Source organism: Lycium barbarum, chromosome 4, assembly GCF_019175385.1.
Source record: "Lycium barbarum isolate Lr01 chromosome 4, ASM1917538v2, whole genome shotgun sequence".
NCBI lineage: Eukaryota > Viridiplantae > Streptophyta > Magnoliopsida > Solanales > Solanaceae > Lycium > Lycium barbarum.
The window spans coordinates 16,020,455-16,034,919 of NC_083340.1; the positions used below are offsets into that span (position 1 = coordinate 16,020,455).

Below are 14,465 nucleotides of genomic sequence, written 5' to 3' on the forward strand. Positions count from 1 at the left end.
TTCATATATATTGTCTTTACATTTATTTACTTGCATTGTCTTTATATTTTTTTTTATATACATTGCCTTTATATTTATTTATCTATATTATTTTTACATTTATTTATATACATTGTGTCTTTAAATTTCTTCATATATTGTTTCTATATTTTTGTATTCTCTATACAGTTTTCTTTACATTTTCCTTACACTCTCCACACTTTTCCTTTATATTATCTTACATCTATCTATTCTTTTATATATTTTTATACAAATATGTTATATACATATACATGTACATATTTACATTACTTAACTACTAAGAAAATAAGAGAGAAACTTTTCATTAAAAGGAATGCACTTATTGTCTCTACATTTTTATGCATTATCTTTTGCTATATTGTATCTACAACTTTATTTATTTTCAATACATGTATACATTGTCAAGTATTTTCTTTACACTTTTGTCAATACCATCACACTACATGCCTATTTTTTTCTATATATTTTGCTATTTACGTTTACTCTACATTGGCTATACATCATATTTATATTTACCTATATTTTCATTTGTATTCTTATGTTCTTTTTACATACATCATTCACCTATACATTTGTTACATTACATACACTACACTAATCCTAGGGGCAAATCAAGTTTCATCATTCTTTTGTCAAATCACTTTTTTAAAAACTTTATGTCAAATCATCTTTTCAATAACTTTTTGTCAAACTACTTTTTCAAGGACTTTGGTCACATTACTTTTTCAAAGAATCTTTATCAAATCACTTTTTAAAGACTTTATGTCACATACCTTACTTTTTGACTTTTTCAAATTTTTTTAACTAATACTTTTTCTTTCATCTTGCAATTTATTACAAATACTACACTTTTGGCCGATGAAGAAATTTTCATCGATTTTCAAGGCCTTCCCTGTACAAAAGACTGGTTTTTATGTTAAGTTTATTCATTATTTTTTTAATTCATTCGATAGTTATTTATTCTCTTACTAACACTTTTACTAAGTGTTTATACAGGTACCCGGAGACACATCCCCAAGACGACACTCGGAAGGAACCCGAAGACTTCATTGAATCCTTATACACTTTTATACTTACGAGGTACATTCTCTTTTATATATTTTTTTTTAATATACATTCTTTATAAACACTTGATACTTGATATAAATACATTTTTATACACTGTATATACTTAGTATATTATCACCTAGTGTAGCTTTTCATAAAGTCACAACATTTTGAAAACAGGTAATAATAATGATAAAAAGATAGATAATCCCCCTCTAGTGTTCAGTTAAACTAAGTTTAAGGACTATCTTCGGGCAGGCTCTGTGAGATGCTTAATACCTTCCCCATAGGGTAAATAAACCCCTTATCTAGAATCTCATATGTTTCGTGGACTAAAAATGGAGTGGACACACAAATACATATAGGTTTCCTGTTTTTCCTTAAAAATAAGGTGGCGACTCTAACCCTTTTAAAACCAGTTAGAAGAACCGTGAAGTTGCAAACTATCTTGGACCCGTTCAAAATAGGGCGTAACAGGACTGGTTTGACAACTCTTTCAGATATGCAAAAGGTAATGTATTCTTGGTTATTCATTTCTAAAAAAAAATTCATTCTCTTTAACTTATGTTGCTCTACTGTCACCTAATATGTTTTACATGTTATTGTAGGGTCTGGATATAGCCATTAACGATCTGTTACCAAATGCAGAACAAAGAATGTGTGCAAGACATGTGCTTGCCAATTTTTCCAAGACATGAAAAGGCATAGAGATTAGAAACTACTTCTGGAGATGTGCTAAGTCCACATATGAGCAGGAGTTGCAAAAAAAATTGGATCATATGGAGAAGTTAGGTGATGGAATAAATGGAGATTTGTTGTATTACAACATAGATACGTGGTCCAAGGTCTACTTTAAATACCTCAGCTATTGTGACAGTGTTGATAACAACATGGTTGAGAGTTTCAATTCCTGGATTTTGGGGCCAAGGCATAAGACCATTATCACAATGCTTGAGGAAATTAGAGTCAAAATGATGAGAAGGATAAGACAACTAAGGGAGTTTTCTCAGACTTGGATAACAGATATCAGCCCAATGACTTTGAAGGTATTGCAAAAAAACACATCAAAGTCAATGAAGTGTACTCTTAAATGGAATGGTGAATATGGTTTTGAGGTCAAGGACAGGTGGGGTAATAAATTCATAGTAAATCTGAACACCAAGGCTTTCACTTGTAGATCTTGGATGCTGAAAAGTATTCCCTGCTGTCATGCCATAGCTGCACTTCATTTCAAAAAATTGGAACCTATTGACTATGTTGCACATTATTACACTAAGTACACTTACCTCAAAACCTACAACTCATTCATTCAACCTGTTACTAATATGGAAATGTGGCCAAAGTCAACCAGTCCTCCTACCTGAGATTAAAAAGCTACCAGGTAGGCCAAGGAAGTGTAGAAGAAAGCAGCTGACAGGGAAGCTGTCAAAAAGAGGTGTTGAGATGACCTCCAGCTTGTGCCATGCAAAGGGTCACAATAAGAAGGGTTTTCCTATATGAATCCACAATCTGTGAGAGGTAGAGGAAGGGGAAGGGGGGGAGAGGGACAAGTACCAGTTCAACAAGGTCAAGTGTTGGTTCTTCTATAGTACCAAGTGATTCTCAACCAAGTAGAGGAAGGGGAAGACCAAGAGGTTCTACCAAACAGGTAAAAACTTTCCTTGTTATTTACTACTTGATTAAATTTTAGAGTCTTACATTAGGACTAACTACTTAAATTTGAATTAAGCTATGGCTGCTAGAACATTTCAATCTGGAAGGGTAAGAGGACAATCTTCAACATCACAGGTATTACTTAGCTTGTTAAATTACCACTTAATCAATTTTACAATTCTAAGTGTTGACACCTTAAATGTGACTTAGGCTTCTGATGCAAGTGCATCAGTTACTGGAAGAGGGGCACCCTTTAAGAGGCTAAGAGTTGTGGGAATGGGAGTGCTTCAAACCCAAAGTGGTTTCACAATTGTCAATGTAAGTTTGCATCCTCTTTAACCCTTTAATGCAAACAATCAAGCATAATGGAGTTCTATTTAGTTAATGCAGACTGGAATGCCAAATCAGTCTTCAACCATGCCTATGAATTCAGCAGTAGTCACTGGTAGTCTTGGCCATCACAAACCAAGACCAGGAGGACTGAAATGGAAAAGAAGTCCAGCTATAACACAACAAGGTCTTCAAGAGATGAGAGGACAAAAGAGAATGAAAACAAAGGCCAAAACTGCTGAGTTAAATTATTTAAGTCAAACAAGTTCATCAGCTGGCCAGAAATGAAATGAAAAAATGAAGTTGAAATAGTTTAGTCTTGTATGTGTATGTCTTTGGTACTGACTGTTATGCAGCAGTGACTGCAGATTTTGATGTTGTTTTTGTGAAATAATTATGCAGTTGTGTCTACTAGATGATGCACATTTTTGTGAAACATATACGCACTATCTGCTTATTTTAGTCTTTATTAATTCTGTCGCTGTGACTGCAATTTTGCCTTTTTATTTTAGTCTTTATCAATTCTGCAGTTGTGACTGCAATTTTGCCGTGTATTGACAATCAACTCTTGCAATATTAAGCAGTTGTGACTGCACTGTTGCTATATATTTCCTGATTTTGTGACAATGCAATCTTGCAATTTTGTGTATGACACTAAATGCATTATACAGATTTGAGATAGTCAAAAACATTGAATGGATGCAACTAAATGCATTGTACAATTTTGAGGTGGTCAAACACATTGAATCCGAGACACTAAATGGCAATTGCTAGTTGAGAATGGTGGTCAAACACATTGAATCCGAGACACGAAATGCAGTTTACACTAACACTATAACTCAATTATAAATAGGCCTTCATTCTATATCTCTTTCACTCAACTCATATAACTCTAACTCATATAGTCATATTAAAGAGGCAGCCTTCATCTAAATGAAGCCAACTTTACTGGCTTAGTGTCAGAAGCATGCATTACCCTCAATGTCCTCTATATCCGATCTATAAAATTTTATGGGTCCTCATCTGGTTTTGATCTTGTACATATTGGAGGATCTAAATTGATAAAGTCTCGAACCCTAGCACTAACAGCCCTGTCAGTATAACCAGCACCCGTACCCTGACATTGGTCCTGAGCGGCCACTAACAGAGTCAATAACCGAATGGCATCTCGCATATCCTGGTTGGGCGTATCAGGTGGAGGAACTGAGGGTGATGTAGTTTCATCCCCTCTGAGCTCCTCCGGAGCAGGCAAAGTCTGGGAATACTGAGATGGGGCCTCACTTTGGGACTCACACTAGCCCACATCTACAGGTGGCACCTGACTAGTACCCTCATCTGCCACAGCCCTGCCTCTCTGGCTAGCTAAAGCATTCTTCGTCACAGGTGTTACGGTTCACTTTTATGTGGGTGCATAAAATCTACAAAGAACTTTTGGACACTATTTCGGATTTTAGTATTTTTAGAGTCGCCACCTAATTTTATAAAGAAAATTAGGAAAACCGAATCAAAAGGGTCTATTCAAACAAAGAAAAATTCTTTTAAACCAGAGTTCGAGGCAAGAGTTCTGGTGATCTCCTAGGTAAGGTTTTAAGCACCCTAGCATTAAGGATCCGTAGAATACGGTTGACCTACGAGCTTCAATGTGTGATTAATGTGATTATTTGCTAAAATGTTTCCTTTCTTGCAAAATTTGTCATGGCAATCATAAAAACTCCAGTTTTTGGCAAAAATCCTTTAAGGAAGAAAGATTTGATTTTAAAATATTATAAGGGGTTTAACTCACTTCATTTCCGGACCAAAATGCACTTAATATTTCTCTTTAGTAGAGTTCCTACTAACTCTATCCTAATGTCATGGTTTTTGTCCTTATAAGTTTTGTATACATATATATATATATATATATATATATATATATATATATATAAATGGAGTATATCTCCTTTGTAAAATTAGTATAGCCTTTATGTAAGTATAAATAAAGATAAATTTATTTATTGTTTTTGTCCATTTGAGCTTGTCTAGTCAACCATATTCTGCAACCAAAGCCATCTTATTTCTCAAACTTTGGTCCAAGTAGATTTCCTTTTGTTTTATTACCTCAAGTTTTGGGCTTTTGGCCCAAAAAAGGAAAGATACCTTAAGCTCAAAAATGAGTTTTGAAAGGAGTCGATTCTCACACTTATAAAAGATCAGTTTGTCCCCTTTTCATGTAAAAACGGTCAAAAAAAAAATAATAAGGCCCAAAGCTAAATTCTAGTGTTGTTAAGTCAAAACAATCCGTTTTATTTCCAGATTTTGGTAAAAAGGGGCATAAGGCCCGAGTTAGCTTAGTTTCAATTTCCAAAAAAATCGTTGTACTTGTACATATTATCAATTTCCAGATTTATACTTTTGATGTTTTTCGTGAAAATCCAAAGTTTATCAATTTTGTGCAATTTATTGTCACGCCCCAAAACCCACTCTAGACATGACTGACATATGATGTCATGAACAACATCAGAAGAACCTAAACGAAACAATAATAACACTTGAACCCGCCAGGTTCAATATTCGCCTTCAACAATTTATAAAATAAATGTAACAAATAAAGTAAAGTAAAGTTGGTCCCCGTGACTGCCATTTATTTAGGTACGTCAACCGTCAATTAAACTGTTAACAAGACAACTTCGACAAAATGCAATTGTTTAAAGCTTAATCTGATCAACATGCATAGCATCAGTGACCTGATAATCCTTAGAAAAAATATTTTGGCATTAGTTTTTTAGCTAGGACCACTACTCTAGGACAGTTTTTTTTTTTTTTAATGAAAAAGGACACCCTTAATTATTATGATTTAAATACCTAAATTAGGATGGAAAAGGCAAATTACTTTTCTAATTATGAAGTTAAATTCCTAAATTAAAAGACAAATTACGAGTCATGCTCGACCCACCCTATCAAATGTCTCGGCTCTCTTTAAGCATCTTATTAAACAAACTTTGGATTTTTTTTATCCGTCTTTAAATATCTTATAAAACGCTTAACCAATTGAAACAATAAAGGGAGATCTGAAGAAAAAACAAATATTTTAAAACAAGACAAAAGGACTAATATTTGAGACTAGATGTAGATGGAGTACTACTTAAGAAGAGAAAGAGAGTTGGAAGACCTGACATTACAGTTCTGGGAGCAATTCTACTTCCAAAATTTACACATGATTCTGCACTACCAATTCAATATTCATTCTACTTGGAATCAAATTAGTCCAATAAGGTATCTGTATCATAACACGAAACCATTTTATCCCAGTTTGACTCCTTTAAAGTATTTCACAAGTGCTCGTAGATACGAACTTTCTCGCTCATTGTACAGAAAAACAGTCCACCAAGATGGTTTACAGAGAAAATTTGACACCTTCATCATCAGCTGAAGTTCCCTTAAATATTGCAAGCTTCCCTTTATGTTCGAGCAGCTTCAAAGCTCGCATAAGAACTGTACGATCCATTCCTTGAAGCTCTGAACAATAAAACGCCAAAGAAACAGATTAAACGACCAGGAAGCAAACAAAATATAAGAGCATAAGATCCCATAAATCCATGAAGTTTGTCAGAAAATAAAACCTAGAGCCCGTTTGGATTGGCTTATAAGTTGCTTATAAGCTGTTTTCAGCTTTTTTGAGTGTTTGGCTGACCAGCTTAAAGTCATTTTGTGCTTAAAATAAGCTCAAAAAAATAATTGGGCCCATTTGATTTAGCTTATCTAAAGCAGCTTATAAGCTGTTTTTTTTTAGCTTATAAGCTCTGTTTGCAGCTTATAGGCATAAGCCCATCCAAACAGGCTCCTAGTTAAACCATGTACAGGAATTCACTACTGAACATAATATACGTATAGAACAGTGCGACGACGTTAAACGAATAATGTTTGATATAATGATTCACTAATATCTCCATTACATGTTTATTACCGAGTAGTTCAAGAAGGAAACAGCATATGATCATATTACACAAGGAAAGATTGAAAGCATTAACTCTCCTCAGTCAAAATATGCTTCGTGCATGAAGGCAAGTGAAATGCCAAGACCCAAGCTCATATGCAAAAGATTTAAAGAAAGAAGACGAAAATAGTAACCAAAATGTGGTACCTAATATCTTCTAGACTCTAAAACCCAAACCTTACCTGTTCCACGGGACTCCGTCCCAGAACGTATTTCTTCAACTGTCATAACACTGTCCTCCAGCCCATACTCCTTCACCTAATCAGATAGATAATACTTCCATAAGAAATCCAGTAACACTGGGGAATGGCAGTAGATTTCCAACACAACCATAATGTGAACAAGGTAAAATAATACTCCAGTTCATCATTTCATCTAAAAGAAAAAGGTCCAGTTCATCAAACATCTTTGCAACCAGACACCATGTCTTTCTGCATCTATCCCCAAATGTGGTATATAGCAGTCTTCCAACAGGCAACCTAATTGCTAAACATTAAAATCACATATAGGATAACACTCTGAGAGAAATTCAACTCAAATGAGCAAACTGTGAGAGAGACTTCAGATAAATTTAAGAAGAACAAGAAAGCATGAAAGCGGAAGCTAGGCAGAAGGGGGTCGTTCAAGATTGATGATAAACATGATCTAGCAGTGCCACCCTTTATACATATGAATAACCCATTGAGAAGCAAAGTGGTTTTATACAAAGATAGTTAGATGAGGTGGTAGGCGTGGAGCGAGGGAGAGCATGAGGAACACATATGATCGGGGTTGTAACTCATAAGGTGGCTACATGATTCTCTTCTCCTTCTAAATCTCTACTTGTTTTGCTAGTATAACAAAATATGACAATTGAGTATGATAGCCAGGAATGAATCCTATATCCACTCAACTAATCACAGTATAGTTCCCTCAAACGCCGACCCATTTTCCTAAACCTTACCAGGTTCTAAAATCAAATATCATATTGAGTTAGGACAATGCAAAATTGAAACAGACAGCAATCATTGTAAACACTAGCATGTTCAGTTAGGCAATGCTAAACTTCGAACAGACATCAATCATTGTAAGGTTGTACTACTCACAAAGTTTACGATCAAGTCTGCCCAGTCTTGGATACGATGCCATAGGACTAGGCATTTTCGATGACCTTTATCCATCCATTCTGCACGACCTGTCAAGTAGATCAGAGTCAGAGATCTAACCTTAGGCAGTACAACAGACTCTCATTAAGGTTCAATATATCATTAAAGTGGCTAGATCCCTTACCATCAGAAACCAATGCAGAGAGAAATGCCCCCCTAGCTTCATGACTCAGAGATCCTGCACTATCAGAGATCATCTGTATTAAGTTGTTTTTTTTTTTTTTTTTTTTTTTTTTTGAGTCAAGATCATCTGTATTAAGTTGTAGCATACTAAAACTACCACCACCATTCCAGATTACAAAATATTTTCATCCAGTCCGAGGCAAGCAATACCACATAAAGAGATAATCACATTTTCTTTTAGCCAAAAAAATGCAAGGATTTTGCAAATTCTTTTGAAAAAATTCACCCAGTACTGGCAAGCTTTAACACCTAATGCTATTACAATTGACAATTTCTTTTGGTTAATATAGTCTATAAATGATGCATACTTGATGGCAGCCTTCAACCCTCAAGACCATTCACAAGGTCACAAGCCAAGGCTTTGAAGGATTTGCAAGCTATCGCATTCAACATGGAGAAGTAGTGGGAGAAACCCACCAAGTTATACCACATCGTACAACTGTTTTAGGTAATGATTGAAACCAAGGATCAAAGCTAGAAGAGGCCCAAGGGAGCATCATTACTATAATATAAGTCAAATTAACACCTCAAATTTCACATAAGTAGGAATGGAGGAGGTTCTATTTAAGTTCCACTGGCGTCCAAGATCAATAGCTATTATGAATATCTAAGCACCACAAGTTGATTTTTACCCAAAGCAATAATTCGGGGAATATAGACATAACACAGCTCCTTGGCTGAGCATGAAATATACAAAACACTATAATAATAATAATAAGAAGCACTCACTTTCAATAGTAGGATTATTGAACAATGGGAAGTCTTCCTCCAGCCCTATTACAAAGATCTTTTGGGTTCGACAGAAATCAATTATGAGCTCCTTCCATAGCTGTATCTGCTTCTCCCTAGTTTCCCTCACAGGCTGCAAACTAGGAAAGAACAAAAATTATCCTATGGGCAAAACATAAACTCCACATCAGAAATCTTCTAATAGTGCTTGAAGAAAAGTCTAATTTCATGCGCAGAAAATAAAGATAATAATTATTTCTGTGAGAAACCATCTTAAATCCCCTTTAAAGATATCTTACCACCATGTTTAAAGATACAAGTCAAACATTTCACACATAAATGTCATTTTATTTTTCTTGTATACCATCAAATGTTAAAACGAAATCCTCCACTTTAGAGAAAAGAATCCCACGGTGTTAGCTGTATTACATCCTAATTATGGGGTCTAAGGCCAAAGATCTAAAATTCCAGCTGAATTCTTAGACAATGGTATAACTGCAGTATTAATCATATCTTCGCCTTAAACTTGCTCGAATATTTCGAAAATTTACATTTCAATATACACATTTCAAGGTAGGGGCAAGGTCTGCGTATACACGGTACACCACCCTCCCAAGACCCCACTAGTGGGATTACACTGGGTATGTTGTTGTTGTTGTTGTTGTGATATACATATTTTGTTTGATTAGTCATTACTGTAAAAAAACAATATTACAACAACAACATACCCAGTAGAATCCCACAATGTGAGGTCTGGGGAGGGTAGAGTGTACGCAGACCTTACCCCCACCTTGAAAAGTAGGACTGTAAAACAATATTAAATAGTAAAAACAAGCTTGTTCCACAAAATTGAAGACTATATTAAAAGATCCAAGAAAAGAAAAAATAATTGTTTTCAACTGCCACATAGAAGGTTGGACTTACACATGAAAGTTCTTAAACATGACAAAAGGTTGGACTTACACATGAAAGTTCAAATATTAAGACCCAGAAAATGAAATTTATAGCCAAGTAGTTAAGAATTAAGCATATAGAGACATGGAAATGAGGGCAGGAGCAAATTACGTGAAGTAAGGTGGATAATTAAAGAAGTTAGGCAGCTTGAATTCCCCCAGCTTCTGCATCTTTCTTAAATTACTTCCTTCTCTGCCTTACACCTGCTCACAGAAAACCTCATCGTAACAAATAAAGATATAAAATAGAGAATGGAAACAATATCACAATTAAACCTGATACTAGAGGTGGTAAATGACTGATTGGGTTGGATTTGGACAGGTTAAAAATGAGTTAAGTAAAAAAGGGGGGTCATGAGTCATAACCCAACCCGTCCACATCTACACGGTTTGGTTTGTAAATAATTTGGGTCAACCACCGTTTTAAAGAGTAAATTTACCAACAAAAAAAAAAACAAATCTGAATTCTTAAAAGCATATTTACTGTGGGCTCATTCCATTCCCTACAAGAACATATGCGTTCTGCTTGATATTGTCAAAATGGCATCAGAAACAACTACATAGAAGGTTTAGTTACATTGAAGGTTCTTTTTTCCTGCATATCAGATATCAATTTGTTGTCAGGGACTGGCTTATTTGCACGAAGAATTGGAAAGGAAAAGTTCATGTGATATATCGTGATTTCAAGTCATCAAATATGCTTCTGGATAATGACTTAAAGTCCAAGCTTTCAGACTTCGAGCTTGCCAGAGAGGGCCCAACTGGCTTAGTGCAATCATGTTTCCACAGCGGTTGTGGGGAAATGGTAGTATGCAGCCCCTGAATACATGGAAACAGGACATCTGACAGCTAAGAGTGATGTGTGGAGTTTTGGTGAAGCACTGGATGAGATTCTAACAGGTTGACAGTCCTAGAAAGGAACAGACCAGGATCATAAAAGAAACTTTTGGATTGAGTTAAACATTACCCTGCTGATAGCGGGAAATCAGTACTCGCTCAATGCAGCTAGAACTGAAAAGATTAGCTGACACTTATTTGTTAAAAACTGCAAAAGATTGACCCAAGATTGAGTTGGGCAATAGAAACTCTGCAACATATCATTCAGGTTTCTGGTGTAAATAGCCCCAGAGAAACAAATTCCAGAGTTGAAGATGATCCTGTTGCAGATGAAAAGACAAAGCAGATGGGAGATTCAGAATTAGCCAAAATGTGAATGGTCACTTGGCTAAACTTAGTGAATATTGGTGGAATATGCAGATGCAGCCTGCATATCAGATATCAATTTGTTGAGAGTTCTGGCATGCTAAATGAAAATATTTATTTTGAGAATTAGTAATAGTGCTGAATGAAATCGGGCTTGACAAGTAAATGAGGCATTGCAACTTCAACTCATAGTGGCCACGAGTAGAGGCACCCATCAGTAGCCTGGAGTGTTCTGTGCCATCAGATTATGCATTTGCACTTTGCAGTGTGGGCCGCTATTCTAACTTATCAGAAAAAGAAAATCAAACAACTACTAGAAAACATTGCTATCATTAAACAAGCAACAGACTTTTCAGAAACTTCAACTCAGACCTTCACAAGTCAAAACAGTATCTGACATTATCTCGAGCTATCAAAATTACAGGCCTAGTAAAGCCAAATCAGGGAAAATATAGTAGAACATATCAAGTAAAAATCAGACAGTATCCATTCAAATAACCAAATTCAACGGGAAGAAGCAAAAATCAAGAATTCTAAGTGAAAAAAGCATAAACACAGTTAAGTTCAACAACAACAACAACAAACCCAGTATAATCCCACTATGTGGGGTCTGGGGAGGGTAGAGTGTACGCAGACCTAACCCCCACCTTGAAAGGTAGGGCGGCTGTTTCCGAAAGACCCTCGGCTCAAGAGAGGAGAAAAAGAAAGGAAAAGACAAAAGGTTAGATATGATCAAGCGTATCGAAAACAATATGAAAACAAGAAAGTCATGGTAAAAGGAGTATCAACTGCATAAAATCCAGTTAAGTTCGAAGAATAGAAATAAACCCAATCACCATTTGTATCAAGTTACTGATCTGGACCACTAAGAAGCATATATCATACATGATATAACATGTGTCTAGTATAACAGAAAATGGGAAAATGACTTAAAGTCCTTTCTTCCAACTCCTATCCAGTCTAACACCTAGATATTGTTATCAAACTTTAATATCCCACAAGTATCATCAACACATAATCCTTGTACCTTATTCTGCATCTTGTATAACTACTCTATGTCACCTACAACTACAAGAAAACAATCCAGCAAATGTTTTCTCAAGAGAAAACAATTTCCACTTCCTCCATACACTTCCAGAAAAAGAAAAAAAAAACTTTTTTTAGAAAATCTGCATCTGGGTGCCTTTAAAAGTTGTCAAAATTAGTACTCCCTCTGTCCCAATTTGTTTGCTTTTCGAGAGTCAAATTTCTTAATTTTGACCATGTGTTTCAAAATAGAATTTACATATTTTAAAAAGTGTTAAATAAATTGGGACGGAGGGAGTAAAAGAATAATCAAATTCCCAATTATAGTTCGATATTTCACAATCATAAAAGAATCTCATTAGAAGCATAAAGAAATTACCACTATATGAATATCCCTATGACCTTCAAAATCATAAGCTTATAGCAGTAGAGAGAATAACCTGAATTAGAGATGAAGAGAAGATCAGTTTACTTGTAACGTTGAATCGATGTTAAAGTTGAGTCGTATTCAATTATTCAAGGGGAAAATTGAAAAGGAAATGTATAATTTGGGGTTTGATTGTAATAATGAGAAAAATGTTTGGACCTTGGAAGAACAAACTAAGCTAGCGTTTGGCATATATTTTCAAAAACAAAAAAATTGAAAAACTTTGATTTGGGTCGAGTTTTGAAAATGTGTTTTGGCCATAATTTTTCAAAACATATTTCACATTTTGTTTTGAAAAACATAAAACATTACGCATATGCATAAGTTCTAAAAACTATCAAGAATACCAACCATACATACTTACTAATCTCAAATTATGCTGAACATGATATTTTAATAACAACTGCTAATAACATACTTACTAGCTACTATAATTCAATTACAGCATTTTTATATTCAGAATGGATTTCTACAGTTGGCAGAGCAATTTTTTCTAAGGTTTCTTCTTCTTCTTCTTCTTCTATTTGGGCACAGTTCACTTTAATTATGAAAACATGATAGATATGACTTTAATGAAGGAACAAGATAGGCATGATTAGTTGAGGTGGTTTTTAAAAGGAAAATTTACTTGTTATAGCTACTCTTACTACCTATTTAATGTTAATAACTACCTTTCACTAAAATTAATAATAATAGCTAATTAATTTTATAAATTACCCATTCTACATACAACAGTAACTTCCACTTATCAGTTATCAAATACACCGTAAATAAAGGTAAACACTATTCCAACTTTCCATATTTGAAACGCACGTAATATACGTTAGTGTCTCTCTCCCTTTCCATTAATTTTAGCCGTTTTTTTCTCCTCAGAATCTATCCATTATCATCAAGCACGATTCATGAACATTTACTTTGCCGAGATTCGTGGGTGGCTGTGTATTTGTGTAATTTTTCATTATTTTGTGTATTTTAGTCAACTTAATTCAATATTCTTGACTGTTTTAAAAAATTATAACTTTCAATGCTTAGGGTTTCCCAATTTGAGTAGTGAAAAACATCAATTAATGGCGGATGAAAGCACATCTGGTAGGGTTACAAGAGGTATCCCACATACTCTTCAAAATTTAGATTCCCCTTCTTTTGATTTGGGTATTTCTCAACAACAACATGATGTTGATGCAGCTTCTGCTGAAAAAATTGTTGCTGAAAGGAGATCTAAGAAAATCCATGATCCTTCCAGAATCAGAATTCCTTCAACTGTTAATTTGGGGAAAAAATAATTTTGATACTGCCACAAAGAGGAGAAAAACATCCGAAGTTGCTTATAGTAGAAGGGAAGAATGTTGTAGAGACAGATGCCGGAGAACAACAATTAACTATGAACAAGCAGGTATTTTTTCATTTATTATATATATATATATATATATATATATATATATATATATATATAATTATATTGTCTATGTTGCCCAAATTCGGTTAATGATTAATGTATTTTTGACCGCTTCCGTAAGTATAGTTGCATGTATTTATTGATCTGAACATTCCATTAATAGAGGGGATAGCATTCGTATGTATTTTTGTATTGTTTGAATTAGTTTTGTATATGAAGCATATATACAACTATGCCATGGTTTTCACTAACCATTTTCGGTATCAAAATATAAAACTATTATCATGTATTTGTAATTCCTCACATTTGTGTATTTTTTCAATGTAATAACAGGTTATATATGTTTTAAAAAGCAGGCATGTGTATTTGTTCAGATAAA

General features: G+C 34.6%; 2 protein-coding genes across 5 annotated transcripts; one reads left to right on the forward strand and one right to left on the reverse strand.

Annotated features, from left to right (window-relative positions):
* Positions 1-427: 427 nt before the first annotated feature.
* LOC132638234 (uncharacterized) lies at positions 428-3,487 on the forward strand. Its single transcript, XM_060355186.1, has 4 exons — positions 428-2,716; positions 2,798-2,856; positions 2,932-3,039; positions 3,112-3,487. Exons 2-4 carry the CDS (start codon positions 2,800-2,802, stop codon positions 3,337-3,339), a joined length of 393 nt encoding a protein of 130 aa, XP_060211169.1. The 5' UTR covers positions 428-2,716; positions 2,798-2,799; the 3' UTR covers positions 3,340-3,487.
* Positions 3,488-6,143: 2,656 nt separating this feature from the next.
* Positions 6,144-12,860, reverse strand: LOC132635365 (vacuolar protein sorting-associated protein 25). 4 transcript variants are annotated; one of them, XM_060351731.1, is made up of 8 exons: positions 12,704-12,855; positions 11,002-11,191; positions 10,147-10,238; positions 9,082-9,221; positions 8,294-8,347; positions 8,110-8,198; positions 7,207-7,282; positions 6,144-6,546 (listed from the first exon to the last, which is right to left on the reverse strand). In XM_060351731.1, the coding sequence occupies exons 3-8, from the start codon at positions 10,203-10,205 to the stop codon at positions 6,425-6,427; spliced, it is 540 nt and encodes a 179-aa protein (XP_060207714.1). In that variant the 5' UTR covers positions 10,206-10,238; positions 11,002-11,191; positions 12,704-12,855; the 3' UTR covers positions 6,144-6,424. The 4 variants fall into 4 exon arrangements, with proteins under 4 accessions (XP_060207714.1, XP_060207712.1, XP_060207713.1 ...); XM_060351729.1 differs by lacking the exon at positions 11,002-11,191 and having other exon boundaries at positions 12,704-12,860; XM_060351730.1 differs by lacking the exon at positions 11,002-11,191 and having other exon boundaries at positions 12,643-12,843.
* Positions 12,861-14,465: the final 1,605 nt, after the last annotated feature.

Coding starts and splice junctions, on each gene's coding strand:
- LOC132638234 (XM_060355186.1), top strand. CDS start 2,800: ATGGCTGCTAGAACATTTCAATCTGGAAGGGTAAGAGGACAATCTTCA. Junction 2,857..2,931: donor GACAATCTTCAACATCACAG/GTATTACTTAGC, acceptor AATGTGACTTAG/GCTTCTGATGCAAGTGCATC. Junction 3,040..3,111: donor GTGGTTTCACAATTGTCAAT/GTAAGTTTGCAT, acceptor TAGTTAATGCAG/ACTGGAATGCCAAATCAGTC.
- LOC132635365 (XM_060351729.1), bottom strand. CDS start 10,205: ATGCAGAAGCTGGGGGAATTCAAGCTGCCTAACTTCTTTAATTATCCA. Junction 9,222..10,146: donor AATTATCCACCTTACTTCAC/GTAATTTGCTCC, acceptor GTTCTTTCCTAG/TTTGCAGCCTGTGAGGGAAA. Junction 6,547..7,206: donor GACGGAGTCCCGTGGAACAG/GTAAGGTTTGGG, acceptor TTTATTGTTCAG/AGCTTCAAGGAATGGATCGT.